Below are 24,870 nucleotides of genomic sequence, written 5' to 3' on the forward strand. Positions count from 1 at the left end.
TGGCTTAATCAGTTAAGCACCTGGGTGGGGAACCTGGGTGGCTTAATTTCAGCCTAAGTCATGATGTCATGATTCATGGGATCAAGCCCTGTGTCAGCTCTGCACTGACAGTATGGAACCTGCTTGGAATTCTCCCTCTCCCTCTCTCTCTGTACCTCCCTGACTTACATGTATGTGTGTACACTCTCTCTCTCTCAAAATAAATAAATAAATAAACTTAAAAAACATAAAATGATCATATTAAATAATGCAAAGCTATTTACTTTAACTTCCTTCGGCCCCCAATCTCTTGGTTTGTGCATCAGTAGAATTACATGAACTTTTAATATGAGAAACCCATCTCTCTTGAGCATAGATTATATGGTACTAGTATAATCTCAGTTGCCTAAATTATGGTTGAAATATTTTGTGTAAGTTCTAGCAATCTGCGCAAGATATAAATTGTGTATAGAGCAGTGATACTAATTCCCCCATCTTGGTATACATAAAGAAACATGCATATGAGACAGATGTATGTCATTTCTGAAAATGTTCAACATGTGTTAAAATTTAAAATTCCAGAACTGTATGAAGAGTATTTTCCAATTAATAGAAAATGAATAAATCACCAAAATTGTGTTTGTGTGTATGTATTTTTTAATTAATTTATTTATTTTGAGAGAGAGAAGGAGAAGACATGCACACATGCGTGCGCACAAGAGGGGGAGGGGCAGAGAGAATGGGAGACAGAATCCCAAGCAGTCTCCACACCATTAGTGCAGAGCAGGATGTGGGACTGGAACTCATGAACTGTGAGGTCATGACCTGAGGTGAGATCAAGAGTCTGATGCTTAACCGACTGCGCCACCCAGGCGTCCCATGTATTTTTAAAAAGACTAATGCAGTTATGGAAGAACAAATACTGAACTGTTAATATTGGGTGCCTGTGGGGGAAAGAAGTGGGATTGGCAGAGACACAGGCCTCTCTATTTTTGGCTTTTATATTTGAGCATCTCCCAGTGAAATTGTATTTAAATATTATATAATTTTTAACAGAAATCTATGAAGAATAAATCACACATCTGTCAGTTTCCTTTTCTTTTGTTCTAGTCATTTCTTCTCTGTACCATTCTATCATTGGACGGGCTTTCTGTGCAGTTTTACATATTTAAAAATAGAAGTGCTTTGATGAACAACCAAGGTCTCTTTAAACGACCATCCTGTATCTCCTATGGCATTATAATGGATTACTTGCATACTAAATGTGAATCTTTTTTTTTCTTACAGGTGATATCTTTAGCTGCCATGCAATTGATAATCCCAAACCCCATTCAGAGCTTGAAATGCTCAGGCAATATGGACCAGATGTGCCTGAGCCCATCCTTCAGAAGCTCGTGGCTGCCTTTGGAGAACTGAGGAGTTTAGCTGACCAGGGGACTATTAATTATCCTTATTCTACCAGAGAAGTCGTCAACATAGTGAAGCATTTACAGGTATGGCACGTGCCTGTGCATAAAGATTTAAAAGAAACCATCAGTCTTCTTTTTTTTTTTTTAGACTGATTAATTTATACCAAGTCTTTTAATTTCTAAAATACAATACCGATTTAGGTGATATAATAGGAAGTGTTTGTAATCTAAATTTTAAATCTGGAAGACTGATGAACATTTTACGTTTAAGCCTTTGAATTGATGTAAGTGAAGGTCTGTGCCATGGCCATTACCAAGGAGCTAGGAAATTTGGTGGAGGTTTTTTGCGGAGTGAGGGAAGACAGAATGAGACAGCAGGGAAACTTTACCACTATTTGACTTTATACAACAAGCATGAGGTATCTGAGTGAAAAATATTTTCATTTTGAAAACAAAAGATGTGAATATAGAAAACACAGTAAGAACAGTATTTATTATATGCCTGTAAATACTGTAAGAAAGTTTTATAAGATAGAATAAATGGGCAGGAGAATGTAATTCTTTGTAGCTGTGTACAATATATGGTCCACCTTCGTAAAGAAAACAAAAAACCCAGGTCAGGTCTACTTTTATAACAAATAATGGTCTCTAAGCTAGAAGTCACAACCTAATGACTCTTGACCTCTGACCCATCCCCAACTCTCTAAGGAAAATCTAGAAAGGGAAATAAAAAGCTTTATTCTGCATATTAAAACCATGAAAAGTCCAGCTCAGACCCCAGTGCCTAAAGAAAATCAAGACACAGCCAACAAGGGACCCAGAGTGCACAACCAGTGTAAATGTAGCTGTTAGTAATATTTTTCTTTCCCTCTGCCATTTGGTTTCTTTATTCACTGTACTTTTTATATTCTTCTTCCCTTCTTTTCTTGCTCCTTTATCTATTCTTTAATTTATTCATAGACCTGTGACTTCTCTAAATACTTCTGTACAGATACTCAACACTTTGTTCTATCTATGTAAATAGCATTTTTTTTTTTTAATTTGGTCAATCTGCTACTCATTTTAAAAGCCAGAGGTTTCAGAAAGCAATGGAAGTCACCAAACAGGATCTGAGCACTGATTTAACATTTGAGAGGAAGAACTGTTCCCCTTCAAATTCTAATATTTATTTGAAAAGGAAAATACCAAGATCACAGCAAACATTAAAAAGAAAATGTATATATTACCTCCTATCTAATTATCTGACCAGGCTAGTAAACATCTGCTAAAGTTTATTTGATCATTATTGTTCTATCAGTTTTATAAATTTTTATAACACTGTATATTTTATCACATGTGTAATAAGGAAATTTTTTTTTAATACAGAAATTTCCCATGGAAGGTCTTTCCAGTGTGGTTCGGAATGTGTTTGACTTTGATTCCTACAACAATGAAATGAGGGAGATTTTGATTAACACTTTGCACAAACATGGGATACCTATTGGAGCAAAACCGACCAATGTGCATCTGGCAAAGGAGTAAGGCAAACTAATTATTGGTAAAATACTCTTGAGGGTTACTGTTCTGATTCTTAAATAGTGACAATTCTGAATCTACTGTTACATGCTGCTAAACTGACCTGGTGTGGAAATTCCATGAGTAAACTTTTCAAATGCGTGTTGCTATTTGCTGACTGGATTTCAGTTAAATAGCATTATTTATAGGCCTGTAAATTGAGAATTTCAATTACTTTGAATATCCCATGAGTAGATGTAATGTAATCAAATAAAGGGAAATATTTGTTTCTTTAACAGTCTCTGTCCTTTTGTTGAATTACTATGACTCTCATTATTTCCTAGTCTAGTGCAAAATCATTGCACAAACATGGAAACTACTTAAAGGGCTGATATGTATTTAGTTAAGATGTTCTTATTTGTGTCACCATATATTTTTCTGTTATGATAGTTTTCTAAATTTATAATCATATTAACTGAAGAGAATGTTGGTTACTTATTTCAGCTCAGTGGATGAAAGAGGTAGTGAAAACAAGTGGGTTTGTTTCATGTAGGCCAGTTGCCTTTTATTTTGTAATTGTAGACTACATACTTAACCTTAGTAGAGAATTCTTGCAAATATGTTGTTTACCAGAATGATTGTTGATGTAGTTTACTAGTAATTAAGTCAGTGAAAATTCAACAGTTTTAGATACGTATCACTTAATTGATAATGCATTTAATGCCACCTTTGTCTGTAAAAAATAGTCAATTACCATAATTCTTAAGGGACAATAATTACTTTTAAATTATTATTTAAATTTAGTCTCATACAGGAGGTACTCTCTACCCTCCTTAGAAAAAAATTGTTAAATATAAATTGATGATTAGTCCATCTATACACACACACATATATACATTTACATCCTAAGTTTAAATATCATCCTTATTTATTTCTTCTTTGAAATTATTATAAAAACTTGTCAGGATAAGTACCAATAAAAATAAGTGGTTAAAGCTTTAACAGTTTCTTCAAGGATTCTTAAAGAGAAACAAATATTTCCCTTTTGTGGTAAAAGCACAAGATGCAGTTATGTTTGAAATTATCAGTGAATTGGTTTATATTATTAATGAGTGAGTAAATTTTTCTTTTTGAAAAGAGTGATTTGGTGTCACTAATCACTAAGTTGCTAATACAAACAATTTTCTCTAAACTATTGGTTTACTGATTGATTAGCAGTGTTTGTAGGCATTTTGAAGCTCGTTTGCTAATTTAAAAGCATACCTTCTATGTTAGAGTTCAGGAAATTATCTTTAATATGGAAACCTCTGTAAGCACTCATGTTTTTTACTTCCCTTTTTATAAACTGGATCTTTTTTTTTTCAATTGGAAATAAGATGGGTTTGTTGTTGTTTTTTTACCACTAACAAATTTCTATAGCGTTCTGGCTTCATGGAAACGAGGCTTATGATTTTAAAATAACATCTTTTGTATACTTTTACAACTTGAAATAAAAATTAAAATAGACATCAGTTGGTAAGATCAATCAAAAGGAAATAGCATTTTAAGTTTCTAAGGAAGACAGATAAAATGATTTAACTTATGTTTTACAGTTCTCACTTCTAAACTGAAAAAATTCTTCATGGCAAGTTAATTCCAACTCTAGTACTGTGAGTGGAAACAGTATATTGAGCCTAGAAACGAGATGGTCATGCTCATGCCTGACACGGGGATGGAAACATCTAGCTGTCCACCCACTGCATGTAGCTAACAGTAGACTCAGAGATGTGTTGGATGAGTGGATTTTCCCTTGTGGTGGAGTTAGCAGTAGACCACAGTTTGACATTCACGGCATTGTTTCCACGTTGGTAAATTGCAGTGACTCAGGCAGCTCTAAAGTAGCTCTGTCATTTTGTTGCCCTCTAACTGAAATCCACAGCTTCCATATGTCTGTTTCTACTGAACAGTCAGTCCTGTACGTGGATAGAGAAGAATGGTAAAGTGAGGAAGCAATGGCCTGGGAGCTCAGCAGTTACATATTCAACCTGTGTGGTTGGTCAGTGATGGAGAAACAGATTTTTGGCCTGTTGGTAAAATGAGGGCATTTTATTATAGACAGCATAACCATATAACTTATCTAATGAGTACATGTTTAACAATGGAAGGGGGTGCTGTTAATAATAGCTCTGTAAAAAGAGGTATAAAATAAGACTGTCCTAGTGAGGCTAGAATATAAGGTCCTTTTCATAAAGTTAATAAGGTTAACTTTATTAATAAGATTCCTTCCTATTCTAACATCCTTTGCATTTTAATGTAATCTTATTTTTCTCTCATTGGAAAAACAAAAACGAATAAGAAAGGAGTGATGCTAATGTTTTCTTTTTCTCTCTAGAGTAACACACTGTTAATAGTAATCACATAGACCTCTGAAGATTTAAAGTTGTCCCCATGCAGTCTTATGATTTGCTTTGACTTTTCTAGACCTTTTGATAAACCTCGTACTAATTCCCTAGACCTTTTGCTAAAGCTCATACTTCACTAGACTTTTTGCTAAACCAGCTCCTGCCCACCTCTGCATATATACTATGTCAGTGAAGAAGCTCCACAGTGGGTTTCTGTTCTGAAGAAAGAAAGAAAGACAAAATGTTTTACTTATTGTTAATATCCTTTTGCCCCAAATGAAAAATTCTTGCTACAGCCTCTTAATTTTCTTGTTCTCTAATCCAATCATAGTGTTTATTGGTTAGGACCAAAATTCCACTGAGTCCAAATAGGGTGTTCACATTCACATTCAAGTTGGGGATGGAAGAATAACTGGCCACCCACTGTATATAACTAAAAAGAGAGGTATGGCAGAAATTGTAGAAGAAGGAAGTTTTCACCTGGGCAGAGATGACACCAGACCACTGTTGTTACTCTTCTACAGCACCTTCTTCCTCAGCTGAAATCAGGATATACTTTGGCTGTTTGGTGGTGTCCAATTAGTGATCTTTAGTGGGTTCCCAGAAGAGATGCTGTCACTTCCCCTTTTGTTCTCCTAAAGAGTACAGTGATAGTACCTATCTCATAGGTCTCTGGACATTCTTAAAAGGCCCAGTGTCATATTATGAGGTGAATATGACTTACCTTCTTTACTAAACCTTTGCTAAACCCACTACTTTTAGGCTGAGTCTTACCAAGTGGTTATTTTACCTAGCTCGGGCGTGCCATAATGCAGCTCTTCTTCCTGATCTACAACACACTCCCAATTCTTAGTGCTGAGATCAGAATTGGCCACCTAGACTCCCACACTACATTGGCCTCTTCCCACTGGTACTTCCTGAGATTCTTTTTTACTGTTCCCTTTTCAGTTTCTAATATACGAGATAGGATAGGCCAAAGAGATGGCAAACACAGCCGAATAAGGAGGCACACTGGGAGAAATTTAGGCAGAGATAGGAATATTTGGGTTAAAATCTGAGCTCTTTAAAAATAATCTGAGCTATTGAGTTTCAAATGTCGTTGGGGGGGTGGGGGCGGAAATGAGTGCAAACACACATAATTAGGTCCAAACATCCAACCAAAGGCGTATTGATTATCTACTGTAGTACAGATAGGTAATAAATTTCAAAGTAAAGTTTTCTTGTTTTTCCCTAAAATGAGCTTTTATTTCTGAAGTTTCTTTTATCTGAGAGTAAACATACAGCTAGTGCATTAGTTCTTCTTAATTTAAAAGTGTGTTTCAGAGCAATTTATGAACTCTAACATGCAGGGAAACATTTGTTTTAAAGGAAGAAAAAACATCTTATTTTTTGTAACATAATTTTAAGTGACTTGTATAATATTTTATCTCAAACATATATGCCACTTTCAATTTGACATTTCTTAAGATGAGAGAATTGTCATTTCATAAATTCACAGGAGAGTATACTCTACCTGTGAACGTCTTAATTAATAACAATAATGATGATGGTAATACAAGCAACTTATAGATAACCACATGCCCAGCACATTCCCAAACACTCTTTTTACATGAATTTAGATAATCTTCATAACAAACCCATAATAGGTAATGTTTTATGTATACATAGAATATTAGTATTACATTTTGTAGATGAGGAATTTAAGACACAGAAAGGTTATGTCACTTGCCTAAGATTAGAAAGCTAATTGGCAGTGGGGTTGGGGTTGGGGCACCTGGGTGGCTCAGTGGGTTAAGTATCTGACATCAGCTCAGGTCATTATCTCACAGTTTGTGGGTTCGAGCCCCACGTCAGGCTCTGTGCTGACAGCTTAGAGTCTGGAGCCTGCTTCGGATTCTGTCTCCCTCTCTCTCTGCCACTCCCGTGCTCGTGCTCTGTCTCTGTGTCTCTCTGTCTCTCTCTGTCTCAAAGATAAATAACGTTAAAAAAAAAAGCTAATCAGGATTAGAGCTGTAATATAAAGACTAAAATAAGCACATTGATATGCAAATTATAGGTAATTTTAAATCAGTTACTCTTTGGATACTGAAAATTACTGAAAGTGGTTTAAAAGGGCCTTAAGATTTGAGGTAAGCACCTTGGAATCATTATTGACTATGATGTCCTACATGTATAATGCACAAATTCTTCACAGAGTTATGAAAGATTCAGGTAGGGGGGAGGGGGCTGACCCCCAATGATATTTCACAAAGGAAAATGAGTCAAAAAGTGGATTAACATAGACTTTTGGCATACAGAGATCATTTTAGAGACCTCTTCATTTCCCAGTTAAGTTTTCTCTTGGTTCTTTGTTGTTTTGTTTTGTTTTTTGACATAGTGAAGGATCATGAAATAAAACACTAGGTAGTTCATTTAGAAAAATAAAAATAAATTTGAAAACTTTATTTGGCTGCCATATATAACAAACATACTAGCCATTATCCTTTCCTGATTTGGAACACAGAACTAATTTATGAAATCTTCTCAAAGGTTGTGGTCACTTTTAAATAAATAAAACATTAGAGAAATTATCTCTACCCTCTGAAGTTATTGTTACGTGTTTTTCTCTCCCTGTCTTCCCTAGGAGACACACATCTATAAAATATTGAAATGATCATCCTCCTTACTCTAAATTATTTGTCCTCAACTCTGTTGATTTCCTTTAAAAAAAATTTTTTTAATGTTTGTTTATTTTTGAGAGAGAAATAGAACGTGAGTTGGGAAGGGTCAGAGAGAGAGGGAGACACAGAATCGGAAGCAGGCTCCAGGCTCTGAGCTGTCAGCACAGAGCCCGACATGGGGCTCAAACCCACAAACCGTGAGATCATGACATGAGCTGAAGTCGGATGCTCAACTGACTGAGCCACCCAGGCGCCCTGTTCATTTCTTTTTTAATGCTGCTTAATTTGTTCTTAAGCTAGCTTCTTTTTTTCCAAAGCATTTACTGCCTATTTGTCACTGGCAAATTATAATCTACCAATCATTTATTTGTATTAGCCAAGTGGAATAAAAAACTTGAGGAGATTAAAAAGGTTTTATATGTAGGATTTCTTTATGATGCATTTACAAAATGAAAAATAATGTCCCATTCATTTTTAAGGTAAATTAGCAAAAAGCCAAAACACTTATAATTTCACCATCCAGAAATAACCATTGTTAAATCCTTCTAGATCTTTTCCTATGATTCTATGTGTTACTGCACACACTGAGAAAATATTCTTTTCAGTTTTTTCTTTTTTTTAAATGTTTATTTATTTTTGAGAGAGGGAGCATGAGTGGGGAGGTGCAGAGAGGGCCAGAGGATCTGAAGTAGGCTCTGTGCTGACAGCCGAGAGCCTGATGCAGAGCTCAAACTCATAAACCATGAATGAGATCATGAGCCGAAGTCAGACACTCAACCGACTGAGCCACCTAGAAGCCCCTGAGTTGTTTGTCTGTTTGTTTATTTTTCCTTAATAAAAGAGACATTGGACAATATGGGGATTCGTGGCACCAACACCAAGCATGCAGTCAAAAATCCACATATAACTTTTACTCCCTCTAAAACTTGACTATTAACAGCCTACTGTTGACCAGAAGACTTATCAGTAACATAAACAGTTGATTAACACATATTTTGTATGCTATATGTATTATTACTGTATTCTTAAAGTAAGCTAGAGAAAAGAAAATGTTCTTAAGAAAATCATAAGGAAGAAAAAATACATTTACAGCACTGTACTTACTGTATTCTTTGAAAAAAAATCTGCATGTAAGTTGGACCCATACATTTCAAACCCATATTGTTCAAGGGTCAACTGTATATCTATAATAAATTAGATTGAGAATGTATGACACTCCTCCCCCAATCCCACTCTTTCTCCATTCTTATTGTTTCTTGAGATTTTAGGCCTACTTATTCATTTATTCTAAGCTTAATGAACAAATTCATAAAGCATGTAAGATATTCTCATAGAGAATTGATATCAACAACTCTCTTTATATATGTGTTTAAACATCATTATCCTGTTCAGATATATAAAAATGCTGTTGCCAGACAGACTGCCCCTCTAAAAGTGTTATGTGTGACTACACGTAAAAATTGTCCCATAGCTGGGGCACCTGGGTGGCTCAGTCGGTTAAGCATCCCACTCTTGACTTGGGCTCAGTCTCAGGTTACCATCACACAGTTTCATGAGTTTGAGCTCCACATCGGGCTCTATGCTGACCCTGCAGAGCCTGCTTGGGATTCTCTCTCTCCCTCTCTCTCTCTCTCTCTCTTTCTCTCTCTCTCTCTCTCTGTCTCTGTCTCACTCTGCTCCTCCCCTGCTCATGTTCTCCCTGTCTGTCTCAGAATAAATAAATAAACTTTTAAAAATTACTTAAAAAAAAACTGTCTCAGAGCTGATGAAGAAACCCTATTGGAGTCTTGAATTACTCTTCTGATGTCCTATTGACATCTGTATTCTCTCTCTGCTTTCAAATGCTTAAATTTTTTTAATTTTATTTTTCAGGCAAAATAAAGTAACTTTGAATTAATAAAGTTTAGTTCCATATTAGCCAATATTTTTATTAAACTTCTTAAATAGGTTCACAGTTTAAACAATTTAAAGATACCATTGTAGCTGTTGATAGTAGTTGCCTTTGAGAGAGGCCCTGGAGTAGAGAAAAGAAGCTCTACTTTCTGTACCCTTTTAATATTCTAACATATTTTTATTTTCTATATTTTATTTTATTTTTTTTTCAACGTTTATTTATTTTTGGGACAGAGAGAGACAGAGCATGAACGGGGAGGGGCAGAGAGAGAGGGAGACACAGAATCGGAAACAGGCTCCAGGCTCTGAGCCATCCGCCCAGAGCCTGACGCGGGGCTCGAACTCACGGACCGCGAGATCGTGACCTGGCAGAAGTCGGACGCTTAACCGACTGCGCCACCCAGGCGCCCCTCTATATTTTATTTTTTAAATGTCCACCCACTATCTGAGCACTGGAATTTTGCATTTTGTTTTCTTATTTAAATAAAATAAGAACGATAAAGTAAAGGTCTTTTCTGAAATTGCTATATTTGGGGACCTTCGCCTCTGGTACACAAAGCTTATACCACACTGCAATGCCTACTCTAAGGGCAGAACATTGGCTCCCTTACCAATGGCAGAGGAGAAATCCAGTTAACTAGGCTTTTTTTTCAGTTTATTTATTTTGAGAGGGAGAGAGAGAGAGACAGCAAGCGCACGAGCAGGGAAAGGGAAGTGAGAGAGAGAATCCCAAGAAGGCTCCACACCCAGCGCAGAGCCCGACATGGGGCTCAGACTCACAAACTGTGAGATCATGACCTAAGTCGAAATCAAGAGTCAGACGCTTAACCAACTGAGCCACCCAGGCGCCCAACCAGGCATTTCTATTGCATTTCCACACAGTATAAGTAAATTTATACATTGGTAGACATCAACATAAACGTATCAAGTGAGGAAAACACTTTTAAAGCAGCAGAAATAAAAACAGTTGTGCACATTTGCAGACAGAACAGCTTCATCTATAGTGAATGTCTTTGAAAGAGTACTTGCCTAGAATTGGTTTCCTGCTTTAAAAACTTGTTCGGTGTAATTGGGACATCAATAGCAGTGGCTTCTGCTCTGACCACGACCAACCATGGGGTACCAGAGGCATCGAAGAGAACGTTCCAGCCGGGGCCTCTCTTTGGAGTAACTTCATTAGGTTTGTCTTTGAAACTAGGAATGATTATTAGTTTACTGTTTATCGCATTAAGACTCTCTTCAAGTTTTGTGGCTCACGTTCCATTTTCCAAACTATAATATGCTATCATTTTCTTTTCATGTCTTGGTTTTTACAAATGAGTACATAGTATTCATCATGGAGTTCTAAGGTGTGCAATTCCACTCTGCATGATGATGGACTTCCATTTCATAAAAGAGCTCTTAGTTTTCAAAAATAATAAGATTTACATAATGACATTCCAGAACTATCATAAGCAAAAGATGGTATTAGATTTTATAGTTTCATAGCCCTTTGCCCTATATTGTCTTGGTATATTATTAAAGTAGCTTCACATCCATTTCATTTGTTTTTAATTCCTTTATGAAGGTACCGAAAAATTTTAAATATAACCAATCTGTATATAGAAATTGTCAAGAGCTATGAATCTTCTATCATACTTATCTTAAACAGTCTCACAGAACTATCCTTGGATTCCCTTAAGCATCTGTAAGTGGTATCTGTCACTTGGCTGCATAGACATCCCCAGTCCCTATCTATAACTAACTCTTCCCAATATACCTGCCAAAGTAGATTGCATCATCTGTTGAGGGTAATGTAATCAGGATGCAACAGGGGAAGAATGAATGCTGTGGTGGTTTGCATCTTGCCACTGAGATGAGAGATAAGTAGGTAAGTGAAGATGTTGACCATTCTAATGCAGCCAAGCATTCACTTAGCAAACACTATTGAGCATTTATGTGGTAAACACTAGGTAGGGAGTCAGAATTAGAAAGGTGAATGAAGGAAGGCTTTACCTCTACCTTCAAGGAGGTCACAGTTGAATTGGAGAAGCACCCAAGTAAAAGAGTGACTTGTGTTAGAGCCACACTAGAGAGAATCAGTGAGGTAGGCTTGCTGCCTTCTGCCCTTGGGGGGAGAGCCAGGGAGGATAACAGGGCTGAATGCTTAAGGGATTAAAGGAGAAGAAAACATCGCAAGCAGAGACACTTTTAAGAGGCCATGGTGCCTTTTGGAAACCGCAAGTAGTTTGGTGACTAAAACAAAGGGTTAAGTGAGGGCATGCCCCATGATGAGGCTAAAAAGGGAGAGAAGAGTCAGAGGGAATCCCAGAAGAATTTTAAGCCTGACAGTAGCATGGTCAAATTCATAGTCTCTTGGTTTGAAAGGCAGTGAAGCTGGCAGCAGGAAGACCTGTCGGGAAGCAGCTGCAGTAATCTTAAGTGACAGTCAGGGAGGCCCTGCTGGTGGCAGTGGGAAGGAAAGGAGGCCCACGAGCAAGAGAGATTTCAGTGGCAGAACTGATGGGTTCCGAGTGCCAGAGAGTCAAGGATTCAAGTAAGATGTAAGCCTTGCCCTCAATGAATTAACAGTCTTGCGGTCTTTTTGTCAGAAATAACAGAGGTTTCTTGTGTGTGGTGCGGGGGGAGGGTAGGAGGGGGTTAAGTTTCCAACTGGGAAAGATTCGACCCCAGTCATCATTCTTGATGTGGATAATTAGAAAAGGAAAGAACTTAAGGTTAGAAAATACTCAGATGTGGTTGGTAAAGCAGATGGCAGAAAAAAGCGAGGTTTTTGCAGTAAAATTTCGTGAAAGAGGAGAGAAAGGAAAGCCAGGCCCCAGAACCGTAGTCAGGCAACTTCTGTGAGAAGGAAAGCCAGAGATGTGTGGAGCAAGCTGACAATATCTGCTTTAGCACAGAGTGACGCTAGGCACCAGCTCTAAGACAGCACAGTGTCATTCTGGATCTTGGGGAGCATATTTGAGAATTGTCAGCCAAGAATAGTAGGGTTCCCCAAATCTTTTTCCATCTCATGCATCCAAATGAGTCATTTCAGTGACGTCAGTGGGACCTGGGTGGCTGAGGCGTATACGTCTAAGTTATAAAGTGGAAACCATCACGTCTAATGCAGAGCCACCCAAAGAAAGGAAAAGCATACACATATTTGTTGTGTGCACATCACTTACAATGAAACAAAGTTGATTTACCAGTAACATGTGAGATTATAGGGAAGGGAGATTCAGAAGCTTCTAGCAAACAAGGGAGGGTAACTGGGAATAGTAATACCCATTATCACCAATTTAAAGCGTTTTGAGGGGGTTTTTTTCTATTTTCTCTTTTTAAGTATGCTGACACTGTTTATTTTAATAAATATAAATATTTGCAAGAGACTCACTTCTGACCTTGCCCCCTAAAACTTTATTTTCTATCAGGCCGTAAACCTGAAAATTGCAAATTTCTATAAAACTGTACCCTAAGAGTTTCTAACAGTTCCAAATGTGCAAATTTCCATGGAAACACAGAAGAGCAAGAGATTTGTTCTGCCCAGAAAGAAATCTGGGCAAGAGATGCAAGGGGAAGTAATGTTTGAATTGGGCCTTAAGAATGAGAAGGATTTCATCAAAGAGGCAGTAACAGCGAGGAGTTGGGGGCAGAGGTAATGGCCTCATGGAAGCATGAAAATGGGTAGCATGTTCAAGAAGAGCAAGTAGCAGTTCAAGGTGGCTAAGGCCTAAGTTGGCTGGAGAGTAAGAAGAAGGCATAGGAGCCAAACGTGGAAATACTTGTCAGGGTTATTCTATGAAAGGCTCTAGCAAACTCAGTTGGACAGTCGAACCTAATTTTTACCAGAGGTTAGATTTAAAACATTAGGAGTGAGTGAGGACTGCTAAAATCGGAGCTGTTCTTTTTCTTTTCCGAGATGGTAGTAATTGATGAAGTTTGGGGAGTCGGCAGAACTACCCTGAGAGGTTCCACTATTCCCGTGAAAATTAGTAGTTGTTGTGGTAAGGAGATATTTTAGGAATTGTTGACAATAGGTACGTCAACAACTTTTAATTGCATAATGCCCCTAGAAAGATCCAAATCTTTTTCATGTGTTTCTTTCCAACTCCAGAAATAGTATTGGCAAATGTTCAGAGAAGGCAGAAATTTGCCAGAACATACTCTTCAAAACCCCAGCTCACCTCTTTATGGAAACAATCTTAGACAAATCGCTCGCGTGTCATTCAAACTGTATTACTCGGCTTTGGTGTCCATATGCATCATGTTATGAATTGTATGCACGCTTAGAAAGAAAATTTTTTTCTTTTTGTAACTTGCTCAAGTGCTATAATTTGATCTGAGTCATAATTTTGGTGTCCACCTTTCTTTTAGTTAAAACTTTTACTTCCAGGCCTTTATTAATACTTCCACAAGGGATTAAGAAACATCACAACATATGAATTGAAATACTTCATTGTTTTAAAAAACATAAATTCATGAATGACATTGAAGATAAAAAGTAATGCTATTTATAGGCCTTAAATTCATCCTCCTCCCCCTTCAAATCAAATCCAGACATCAGTCCAGCTAAGACTTTAATGGAGTTAAATAATACAAGTGTCAGGATCTTAAAATCATGGAAAGTATCATTGTCATTTCTGTCACATCAGTGTGGTTAGAGTTAGATGACAGATTTCAGTAATGAAATATAGGGCCTTTCGTTTAGAGTTAGGTCCAAATTAATGTTGATTATGTTTCTAATTCCAAAGCTTGCTCATTCACCCAAATACAATGCTTCCCCTTTCTCCTGGCTATTAACTTATTGAAGGGGAAAGAGTTAGTAATAGATTTTTGCACAGCTTACTGAGAGTACTTAGTCATGAAAAATAAATGAGGGGCTTTGGTTTACCTCAGCTGGCCAGTCTGGGGCCCACAGGAAAAGACTTAGAACAATACTTCGTATTACCAAGGAGCAGGATGGATGGAGTCAGTTTGTTGTACAACTCCAGAACACCCCACATGTGTCTCTCTGTTATAGCTACTATTGCATTTGCAATTTTGTTGTGTGGTTCCAAAATCGTTTCTATATGGGGTACCTGAAGGTCTTTCCCATACCCTGCCAACCAGTTAGTGCTATATTTAGATGGAAACAGGCAGCCTGTAATTTCTGTATTAGTGTAGATTGAGTTTGTAAGTTCAAACCAGATTTCATGAGTATCCCAGAAACTGTCCATAAAAACTGGAAGCTGAATAAAGTTACTTTTTCTCAAAGGGATGAAGTGTTTTTTTAAGCGTCTGTATTTTTTGTGAGATTATTAAGGGATATTTTAGATCCATTGTTTAGGGTAGATAGCAACCTGTCAACCAAGGATCATTTTGTAAAGCAATTGTCCACTTCTAATTAGATTTCAAGATGTGTAACTGTTTTTGTTGTCTTCAAAGAGCTAATTTGGGGATGTATTTAGAGTCTCTTTTTATAAGCTTTAATAAAGCACATACCTGTCTATGAGGGCACTGATTCTATTTGTAGGTATAGGTATTTTCACTCTGATTACTTTTAACTTCAGAGCACCAAGGTAATGCAAGACTATTGAATCTAACACTGAGGTTTGCCTCTACTCACTCCAGTGATCATCCAAGATTCCTCAGGCTGTGAGGAACTTGCAGATGACACCCGTCATTTCACAGAGGAAGAAATTAACACTCAGAGCAGTTAGCTGACTGTTCCCTCCCCGGGTTTGTAGAGCTGATTAATAAAAGAACTAGAACTAGAACCCGGGTCTCCTGCATTTTGTTACACTAAGTCTTCTAGGCCAGAGGGAAATTAGGTGTGTCGTTCCTCTGTTTTCTCCTTCTCTATTTGAAAATCTAACTCTCCTTTAGTGAACTGCCGAAAGCGAGTGAAGAATACTGTTTGTTCCCTAAACAAGAAGAGAGAGATTCTAGTCTGCAAGATGTTTTCAGGATCTGCCCCTTTGACACAGAAATGTGTTTTTCTTACATTTAAAAGAGAGAGCACGAGAGCCACAGGGTGGATCAGTCGGTTAAGCATCTGACTCTCGGTTTTGGCTCAGGTCATGATCTCACGGTTTGTGAGTTCAAGCCCCACGTGGGACCTGCCTGGGATTTCTCTCTCTCTCTTTTCCTCTGCCCCTCCCCAGCTTTCTCTCTCTCTCTCTCTCTCTCTCTCTCTCTCTCTCTCTCTCTCTCTCAAAAAATAAACATAAAAAATTTTTTTAATAAAATAGAGAACACAATAACCGTAAATCCCGTAACTCAGTGCCCCTCCCACCTCATTTCCAGTTAAAACAGGGAAGTGGGTGACCAATCAGGATAATTGTCCAGACACTTAAAATGTTATTTGAGGTGATAGATAAATAAGCACATAGATCCCTTTGAGGGATTTATGTCATATGAATTAGAAGAATTTCACTGTAAATTTCTTTTTAATTTATTTTGTGTATATGTTAAACATTAGCATTTCAAAGGGACAAAGCATATTCCACCAGAATGTTTGGTTCTGTTATTTTATGTAAACAGTATCTGAGCCTTACATGGTCTTAGTATGCATATGGAAATATTGTGTATTTTACTGAAAATAAAATAATTTCTAAATATAAATCTATACCCTTTTAATGATTATCAAACTCATTCTGAGCATGCATTTTAACTTATAGCCATACATGCATTATTTTTAAACAACTTCTTAACTGTGAATCATTTTTTGCTTTTCCTTACCACAGAATAAGAAATTTATAATAAATTAAATGACAAATTAATGGTTCTTTTTTTAAAGATTTGAAGAAAATATAGTATGATTAAAATGCGAAGGCTTTCTTCTCAAAAATTTGTCTGTGGTTTTATAGTTTAGCACTGCCATATTTTGACAAATCACTTTATTTAAAAGTCACTTTAAATAAAAAGGAATCTAAACACAGAATAATTCCATTAAAGTCAGGACAGTAACTCCCTTGGTGGAGGTAATGACCTGGATACACAGGTGTGTTCAGGGCTAAGTGACACATTTATATGAACATTTCTGTATGTATATTATACTTCAATTCAAAGTAGAAAAAAAGTTTAAAGAGCTAAAATACTCTCTGAGACTTGCCTTGTACAACTTACAAATATGTGATTGGTAGTTTCTTTACTGTTTATTATTTGATGCCAAATTTAAAAGAATACACTAGAAGTGCCTGGGTGGCTCAGTTGGCTAAATGTCTGACTCTTGATTCAGCTCAGGTTATGATCCCATGGTTCATGAGTCCGAGTCCGTCATCAGGCTCCGCTCTGATCGTGCAGAACCTACTTGGGATTCTCTCTCTCTCTTCATCTCTCTCTGCCGCTCCCCTGCTTGCACGCTATCTTTCTTTCTCAAATGAATAAACTTAAAAAAAAAAAAGAATAGACTAAAAATATGGTTGGATTGCTTCATTTTTTTCTTTAAATCCTTCCTGTACTCTGCTAGGAACTAAGATGTTAAATTGCTAAGTATTTTACCCATTCAAGGAAAAATATGTAAATCTTAATTATGTTTGTCATCAAGATAAAAACCAAATAGGACCTTAGCTTCTGAGTTTCAGAAATGTGAAGTCTTTTTTTTTAACTTTTTATTTTAATTCTAGTTAGTTAACATACAGTGTTATATTAGTTTCAGGTGTACAATATAGTGATTCAACAATTCCATACATCACTCAGTGCTCATCATGACAAGTGCACTCCTTAATCCCCATCACCTATTTAGCCCATACCCCCATCCACCTCCCCTCTGGTAACCATCAGTTCTCTATAATTAAGAATCTGCTTCTTGATTTCTCCCCCTCTCTCTGCTTTTTCCCTTTGCTGATTTGTTTCTTAAATTCCACATATGAGTGAAATCATATGGTGTCTGTCTTTCTCTGACTGACTGAATTTCGATCAGCATTATGCTCTCTAGCTCCATCCATGTCATTGCAAAGGGCAAAAATGAAATCTTCTTCTTAAAGTATATTCCAAGTGTTGTATCATAGGCTGTCTTAAAATAAAATATAATTCACTTGTAAGTAAAACATTCTTCAAATTTACTTGTATAATAGATGGGTTGGGTTTTTCCTATGACTCGGAAACAAGAAATGTTTACTTTTCAAATCATCCTTGACAGGTTGCCTCTGCCAGAGCAGACGTTCATGGGCTTCTGGACGTTTGGTCAGTCAAGAAATGGAATGCAAAAACTGTTGTGTCCAGCAGTAACTCATCACATAGACGTAAAGGTTGACACCATCGTTTCTTCATTCAAATACTGAATGTTACAACTTTTTCTGTATGTTCCCTGGGGAAAACTCCATACACTCTCCAAAATAACTTGTTCTGAGGTTATTTGAGATTTAACTTCCACTCCAACTCTCAAGCCAGCCTGGCCTCTGAGGAACTCAGTGTAGGTCATTGTCAGTGACTAGTAGAATTCCTAAGAGCCAGCGTGAATTAGAGTCAGGTATGTTGTGTGTCCTCCTAAAAGAGTTACTCCATGATCCTTGTTTTCATGTAAAAAGGCAAAGGAAAGGAGTATCAGTTGTTAGTTACAACAGAAACTCCTTTAGGTATTCAAGCAGAAAGGGATTTACTGTGGGGAATTGGATGCTTGTAATATCATTGGAAAGGACAGAAGAAACAGAAGTCAAGGGGCCACCACTGGACTTTTAGTCTCAAGTTCAGTGTGTCTGCTTCTACTACCGTCCCTGCTGCTGGCAGCGACACGGCGAAGCAGGATCAGCAAACTTTTTCTGTAAAGAGCCAGATGGTTAATGTTTTAGGCCATACAGATTCTGTTACAGCTACTCAACTTTACTGTGATAGCACAAAAGCAACCGTAGGTAATAGGCTAACAGATGAATGTGGCTGTGTTGTAGTCAAGTTTTATTTACAAAAGCAAGCAATGGCTCACACTTGACCTGTGGGCCATTTAAGTGCATTTAATTGGCAGAACCGAAATCACACCCAGAACCCTTACTGCAAGGGAGTTTGAGGAATGTTGTTTTTAGATTTCCAGCTCCAGAGATGCACACTAGATAGAAAGGGGCAGGATGGAGGGTGGCAGGGATGCCACAACAGTCACCATCTAACCCAGACATTTTTGATTAATTAAGGACTGGGGGCACCTGGGTGGCTCAGTCAGTTAAGCATCCAATTCTGGATTTCAGCCGAGGTCATGATCTCACAGTTCGTGCTGACAGCGTAGAGCCTGCTAGGGATTTTCTCTCTCCGTCTCTCCGTACCCACCCCCTACTTGTGCACGTGCTCTCTTTCTTTCTTTCTCAATAAGTAAATAAACTTTAAAAAAAGGACTGTATGGCATGGGAATATTGAAAGTGTAGTTACATCTATATAATTCTTCTATATAGGTGTTTTCTCTAAGTACCAGCCCTAATATCAATAATATTATTAAATTAGATCCTCTGCTTATGTTTATATTGAATAATTTTCACTATGTGTATAATATTCTACCTTTTGTAAACAACAGTAGTTATCAGCAAGCTTTTATTTCAAAGACTGAAGTTTAGCCATTATATTCTATATAATGGTATAATAATCATTCTTTACAGTGGAACTATATAAGGTCCTGATTCATGCATTTACAGATTATTTTCCTAGTTTGGACAGCCCTGGGTCCCAATACTTGGAGTTCAAACTTTGACCATTGTTTAGGAAGGAAGAAAGTAATCAGAAATCCTATGGGGTTTTTCATCTGGTGTACCTTGTGAGTAAAAAGAAAAGAAAGTGAGAAATTAAGATAGGACAATTGAAAGCATTTATAAATGCAAGTATATGGTATTATTATTGTTATAGGTACCATGATAGTCAACAAAATAAGAAGAGGTATATCAAGATGTTGGGTATTTGAATTTAAATTTCATATTTTAGAAAAACTTCAGTTTTTCTACATTTTAGTAACTATCCAAATTCCTTAACTCAGACAACTACTTTATTATAGGGTCCAGCACTTATAAACATACAAGAGTATCCAATAGAAAGATATGAAGAAAGATCCCAAACCTTTACTGAAGAATGTGCCTCCTGCAAATTACCATTGGATGAAATTAACTTAATCTGTGACATTGCTACGTCATGTGGTATGTCAATTTATTCTTTTGATTTTTCCTTCCTGTACTGACTTTTTTCTAAAAGAGGGATTGAAAGAATCTCTAGACATCAAAAAGTCTATGATAGACTCAGTAACTGTGTCATATTGGATTGGATAGTAATTATATGCAATTTAGACCTGATTTCCTATAACAACCTAACAAAATACTATTGTGGAATCCACATAAGCACTGCTAAGTTTGTATGCATATGTCTGTTTCTCATTACAACTGTAGCACAAAGTTAAACACACCCAGGCATGTGCTAAAAATAGAAGGGAACAAGAAAAAGAAACATTGGATTTGGGGGCTGGGATTCCAGTTTGATGATGGCGTGAACCACCAAAGCACGGCTGGAGTGCTTTGCAGTCATTACATTTATTTTAAAGAATGGCAAATGAAGGACGTGAATTTTTGGCATCTACATTTCTGGACTGCTGCCATTTCCTACTGACTCATACAGTGTGCCCTGGGTACTTTTTGGCAGAAGTTTTCAATCGAGGGCAGTTCCTAAGGTCCTATTAAACAGAGGTGATGACAGAAGAAAGGGAGAGAGTTTCCAACTTGCCTAGGATGGGGATTGTTGAGGGGAAAATTCAGAAGCAAGTTTTTGTTATCTAAGTTCTATGAATATTATTTATTCCCAAAATCAGCTTTGTGGAATAAAAATATATGCTTTAAAAATATACAAGGTTTTGGGGCACCTGGGTGGCTCAGTCAGTTAAGGGTCTGACTCGGTTTCAGCTCAGGTCATGATCTCAGGATTCACCAGTTCGAGTCCCACATCGGGCTCTGCGCTGACAGCTGGCTTGGGATCCTCTCTCTCTGCTCCTCCACCCCACCCCCATCAAAATAAGTAAAATGAGGGCAAAAAATTATATATATATATATATATATATATATATATATATATATATACACACACACACACATACACACACATATATGCACATATATGTATGTGTATATACACATATATATGTGTGTATATACGTGTGTGTGTATATATATATGTATATATATATGTACATATACACAGGGGTTTTTGGTAACAGGTGCTCTTATGAAGATATTTTACATTCACCAGTAGAGAATAAATATGGATTTTATGTATAAAGCTTGAACTTTGACCCTTGTCCCATCTTTCAGAATTGGAAATAAGTATGCTGTGATCCTCTGCCCCATGCCAGTGAGAGGCATCGCTAACCAGGAGCGCTTTTCTGGTTAAACCTTGTCCTGGCCTCATGGTTCTCAGAACAACATTCCAGGCAGCTGCCGTCAGTCAGAATTGGCCCATAAAAATAATGCTGACCTTTCTGTAATTGAACTCTCTGTTTCAGTATTGTCCACTTATGCAAACTAGAGTTTTAATTGTTTTTTGTTTCTTTGTTTTTATACCTCTTCTGTATTTTTGGGAGAAAAGAGCATTTTGGGAGGTTAGAATCAAAGTTAATTGATATATATACATAACGTATGTATATCCTAATCAATCCATCACGGTTTGTCCACTGAGTTCCAGCTGTGTGCTCAGTCTCATGATTCAGATTTCACTGGACCTCTTGACCAGTCAGAAAATCTACTGCAGATCACACAGTTAACACCTTTTTGTCATTACAGAAAATGAGGAAAATACCCTCTATGTAGTTGCATGCAATCCCATCACCTTATACTTTCTGAACACGACGGGGAAAAGTGGCTACATGGTGGACCTCTCTGACCTCTTCCCAAGAATGGCCAGTAGAATTTGGCACCCATTTGTGACAGTGGCACCGCTGGGAAATCCCCTCAAGGGTCAAGTGGTTCTCCACGAGCAGCAGGTAAGGCATCCCGGGCTACTCACATGGTACAATTACGCCAAGAGTAAGCTGTGTGAAGAAAAAGGCAAAGGTGATTCGCAACCTACAAGTGAAAATACGTGCTTTCATAAACATCAAGGAGGGATCAGAGCTGTGTTTTGTCAGTACCACAAAGGCAGGCTAATATCTTCTCTGCGGAGCCTTCAACATGACCTATAATTCTGGAAGCATGTAAATTAGGGTTTCTCAACCTCAGCACTAATGACATTTGAGGCCGGATAATTCTTTTTTGTGAAACTTGCATTCTCTTTGGGGAGACAGACCATAAAGTAAGCCAACAAATAAATATGCTGGTTTCAGGCGGTGATAAGTGCTGTATAGAAACGAGATAATGTCCTGGGGAGTGATAGGGGTGGAGGAGGAGGAAGTGGAAGGTGGAAGTAACAGTATGAAGGGGTGCTCCCCTTAGGAGATGCGTTTTATTTGAAACCTGAATGACATTCTTAATGTAGACACAGCCACAAACATATAGTGAATGGACTTGTCTTGGTCTTGTTTGGGCTACTATAACACAAGTAGCATAGACTAGGGAGCTTATAAACAACAGAAATTTATTTCTCACAGTTCTGGAGGCTGGGACATCCAAGATCAAGAATAAGCAAATCTGGATCTGGTGTCTGGTGAGAACCCACTTGCTAGATAGCTGTCTGTTCATTGTAACCTCACGGGGCAGAAAGAGCGAGGGATCGCATTGGTGTCTCATTTATGAGACCACTGATCCCATTCAGGAGGACTCCACCCTAATGACCTAATCACCTCCCATAGACCCCCTACCTCCTAGTAATCCTAAATGCCAGGGTTTAGGATTTCAACATATGAATTTTGGGAGGACATAAACCTTCTGTTCACTGCACGATGACACTGAACTCCTTTGGTATGTAATGAAGCTCAAGTTTTAACCATCACTACTAGTGTAAGATAGCACTAATGAAAAGTACAGGTGTTTAGAGTCAAGCTTAAAATAATTCCAGGGGCGCCTGGGTAGCTCAGTCGGTTAAGTGTCTGACTTTGGCTCAGGCCATCATCTCACGCTTCGTGGGTTCAAGCCCTGGGTGGAGATCTGTGCTGACAGCCCAGAGCCTGGAGCCTGTTCGGATTCTGTGTCTCCCTCCCTCTCTGCCCCTCCCTGCTCGTGCTCTGTCTCTCTCTGTCTCTCAAAAATAAATAATAAAAAACACTAATTTAAAAAAAATAATAATAATTCCAAATAGAAGGTGTAGATCAAAAAGCAGGCTGTGTCTCAATTAGTGAGAATTCTGAAGGTCTAAGTTAATCTGTACCATACCAATAGAAAGGAGTGTAATGTTTTTGCATGCTTATTATCCACCTAGTATCTACCAAATACCATACTATTCATTCAAGCATATTATTCATTCAACAAATTATATCATGTGCCTATTACTGGGGATGCTGCAGCAAAGAAAACAACAATAATTTTTGTCCTGAAAAGCTTACATTGTGGTACAGGAAGACAGACAATGAGCAAAAGAAGTAAATTATATCTCAAGCTAGAAGAGGAGAAGCAAGGCTGGCAGGAAGATTGCCATTCAAAGTAGGGTAGATGGGCAGGGATCGCCTAACTGAGGAAGGGATATTTAAGCAAAGGCTTGAGGGACGTGAGGGGGAGAACAGATATCTAAAATAAGGGCGTTCCAGGCAGAGGCCCAGAGGCTGGAGCATGCTTTTGTTCCATCGTTAAAGAAGTGTGATGGGGAAGATTGAGCAAGGGGGAGAGCATAAGGAGGTGAGATCACAGGTTACTCAGCTAGTTGGAGCAGGGACGTGGTGCAGGGAGTGAGGAAGCAGACTGTGCAGAGCCTCATAGACCATTGTAATGTCCTGGGCCCTGACTGTGGGTGGAAGAGGAAGGTGTTAGAGCATCTCGAGCAGAGGAGTAGCATGACCTAACTTATATATTTAAAAGATTTCTCTGGCTCCTCTGCAGCAAATAGTCTGTAGGTGGTAAGGCAGAATGAAGGAGACTAGTAAAGAAATTTTTGCAGTGATCCAGCAAGAGGTAATTGCAGTTTAGAGTATGGAGGTTGTAAGTAACGATGGGTTCTGGATATATTTTGAAGGTAGAACCAACAGGATTTCCTAACAGATCAGATGCATGGGGTGAGAGAGGATGGAGCTAATTAAGGGCAACTTCAAAGTCTAGGGCATGAGCAACTGAAAGAACAGAGTCGCCATCAACTGAGATGAGGAATTGATTTGGGAGGGAGTAGACCTTTGATTAAATGTGAGATGCCTGTTAGACATCCCAGTAGATGAGCCTGGAGTTCAGGGGAGAGATCAGAACATTTGGGAGTCTTGGCATGTACATGTTACTGGAAACCACGAGGCTGAAAGAGGTCACCAAGAGAGTGAGTGTGGGCAGAGAAGTCCAAGCCCTGGGGCAATGAAATATTAAGAAATCAGGGAGATACGGGGGAATCAACCAAGGGGATTGACGATGAGTGGCCAGTGAAGTAGGTGGACAGGGCAGGGAGTGTGGTATCCCAGAAGGCTAAGTGATGAGCCTCGCAAACAGAAGGAGCAGTTATTAAATGTTGGCAGTGTGCCAAATGAAAGATTACATACATCATCCCATGCTATTCTTCCAGTAGCCCACTGAGATACCCGTCAGCCAGATTTACATTTGAGAGAATGGAGGCTCAGAGAGTTTCAATAACCTGCCCGGTAGCTACGTAATGAACTGAGATTCAAACCAGATTGGATTGGCCCCACCAGAATTAAATTCCATCCACCATCTCACTCACTATAGCTACTTGGGGAAAAGACTAGTGTGAAAAATTAAAAAGTATTCATAATAGGAAAATATTAAAGAAATGCAGTGTTGCTACTTACAAATACTTAAAGTCACTAGGAGAACAAAGTGTTACCAAGAAACAATACTTTTAGACTGTGTCTAATCAAGAGGAAATGTTGCATAAATAACATGTCAGTGTTTCACTGAGTAAATAAGTCAACTTTAACTTTAGGCCTTGCGTAAATAATAATCATGAATTCTGAGTTAAATTTTTTCAGGTTTTCACTTTTTTTTTTCATTTTCACTTTCTCCTGCAAAGCAGAGTTTATAAATATCCACATATTGCTTATAAAAGTTTGTATCCATC

The 24,870-nt window shown here is 37.9% G+C and overlaps 1 protein-coding gene across 2 annotated transcripts in view; it reads left to right on the forward strand.

Moving 5' to 3' along the window:
- The window catches only part of VWA8 (von Willebrand factor A domain containing 8), a 369,166-nt gene that overhangs the window by 223,707 nt on the left and 120,589 nt on the right, over nt 1-24,870 (forward strand). The window contains exons 25-29 of one of the 2 annotated variants that reach the window (XM_040448547.1): nt 1,267-1,467; nt 2,749-2,905; nt 17,921-18,029; nt 19,748-19,886; nt 21,513-21,712. In XM_040448547.1, the coding sequence (XP_040304481.1) occupies nt 1,267-1,467; nt 2,749-2,905; nt 17,921-18,029; nt 19,748-19,886; nt 21,513-21,712 (806 nt within the window). Of the gene's footprint in view, nt 1-1,266; nt 1,473-2,748; nt 2,906-17,920; nt 18,030-19,747; nt 19,887-21,512; nt 21,713-24,870 lie in introns of both variants that reach the window. The other variant, XM_040448546.1, reaches the window with a different exon arrangement.

This window comes from Herpailurus yagouaroundi, unplaced genomic scaffold, assembly GCF_014898765.1.
Source record: "Herpailurus yagouaroundi ecotype Mexico unplaced genomic scaffold, PumYag 197, whole genome shotgun sequence".
In the NCBI taxonomy this organism is placed as follows: domain Eukaryota; kingdom Metazoa; phylum Chordata; class Mammalia; order Carnivora; family Felidae; genus Herpailurus; species Herpailurus yagouaroundi.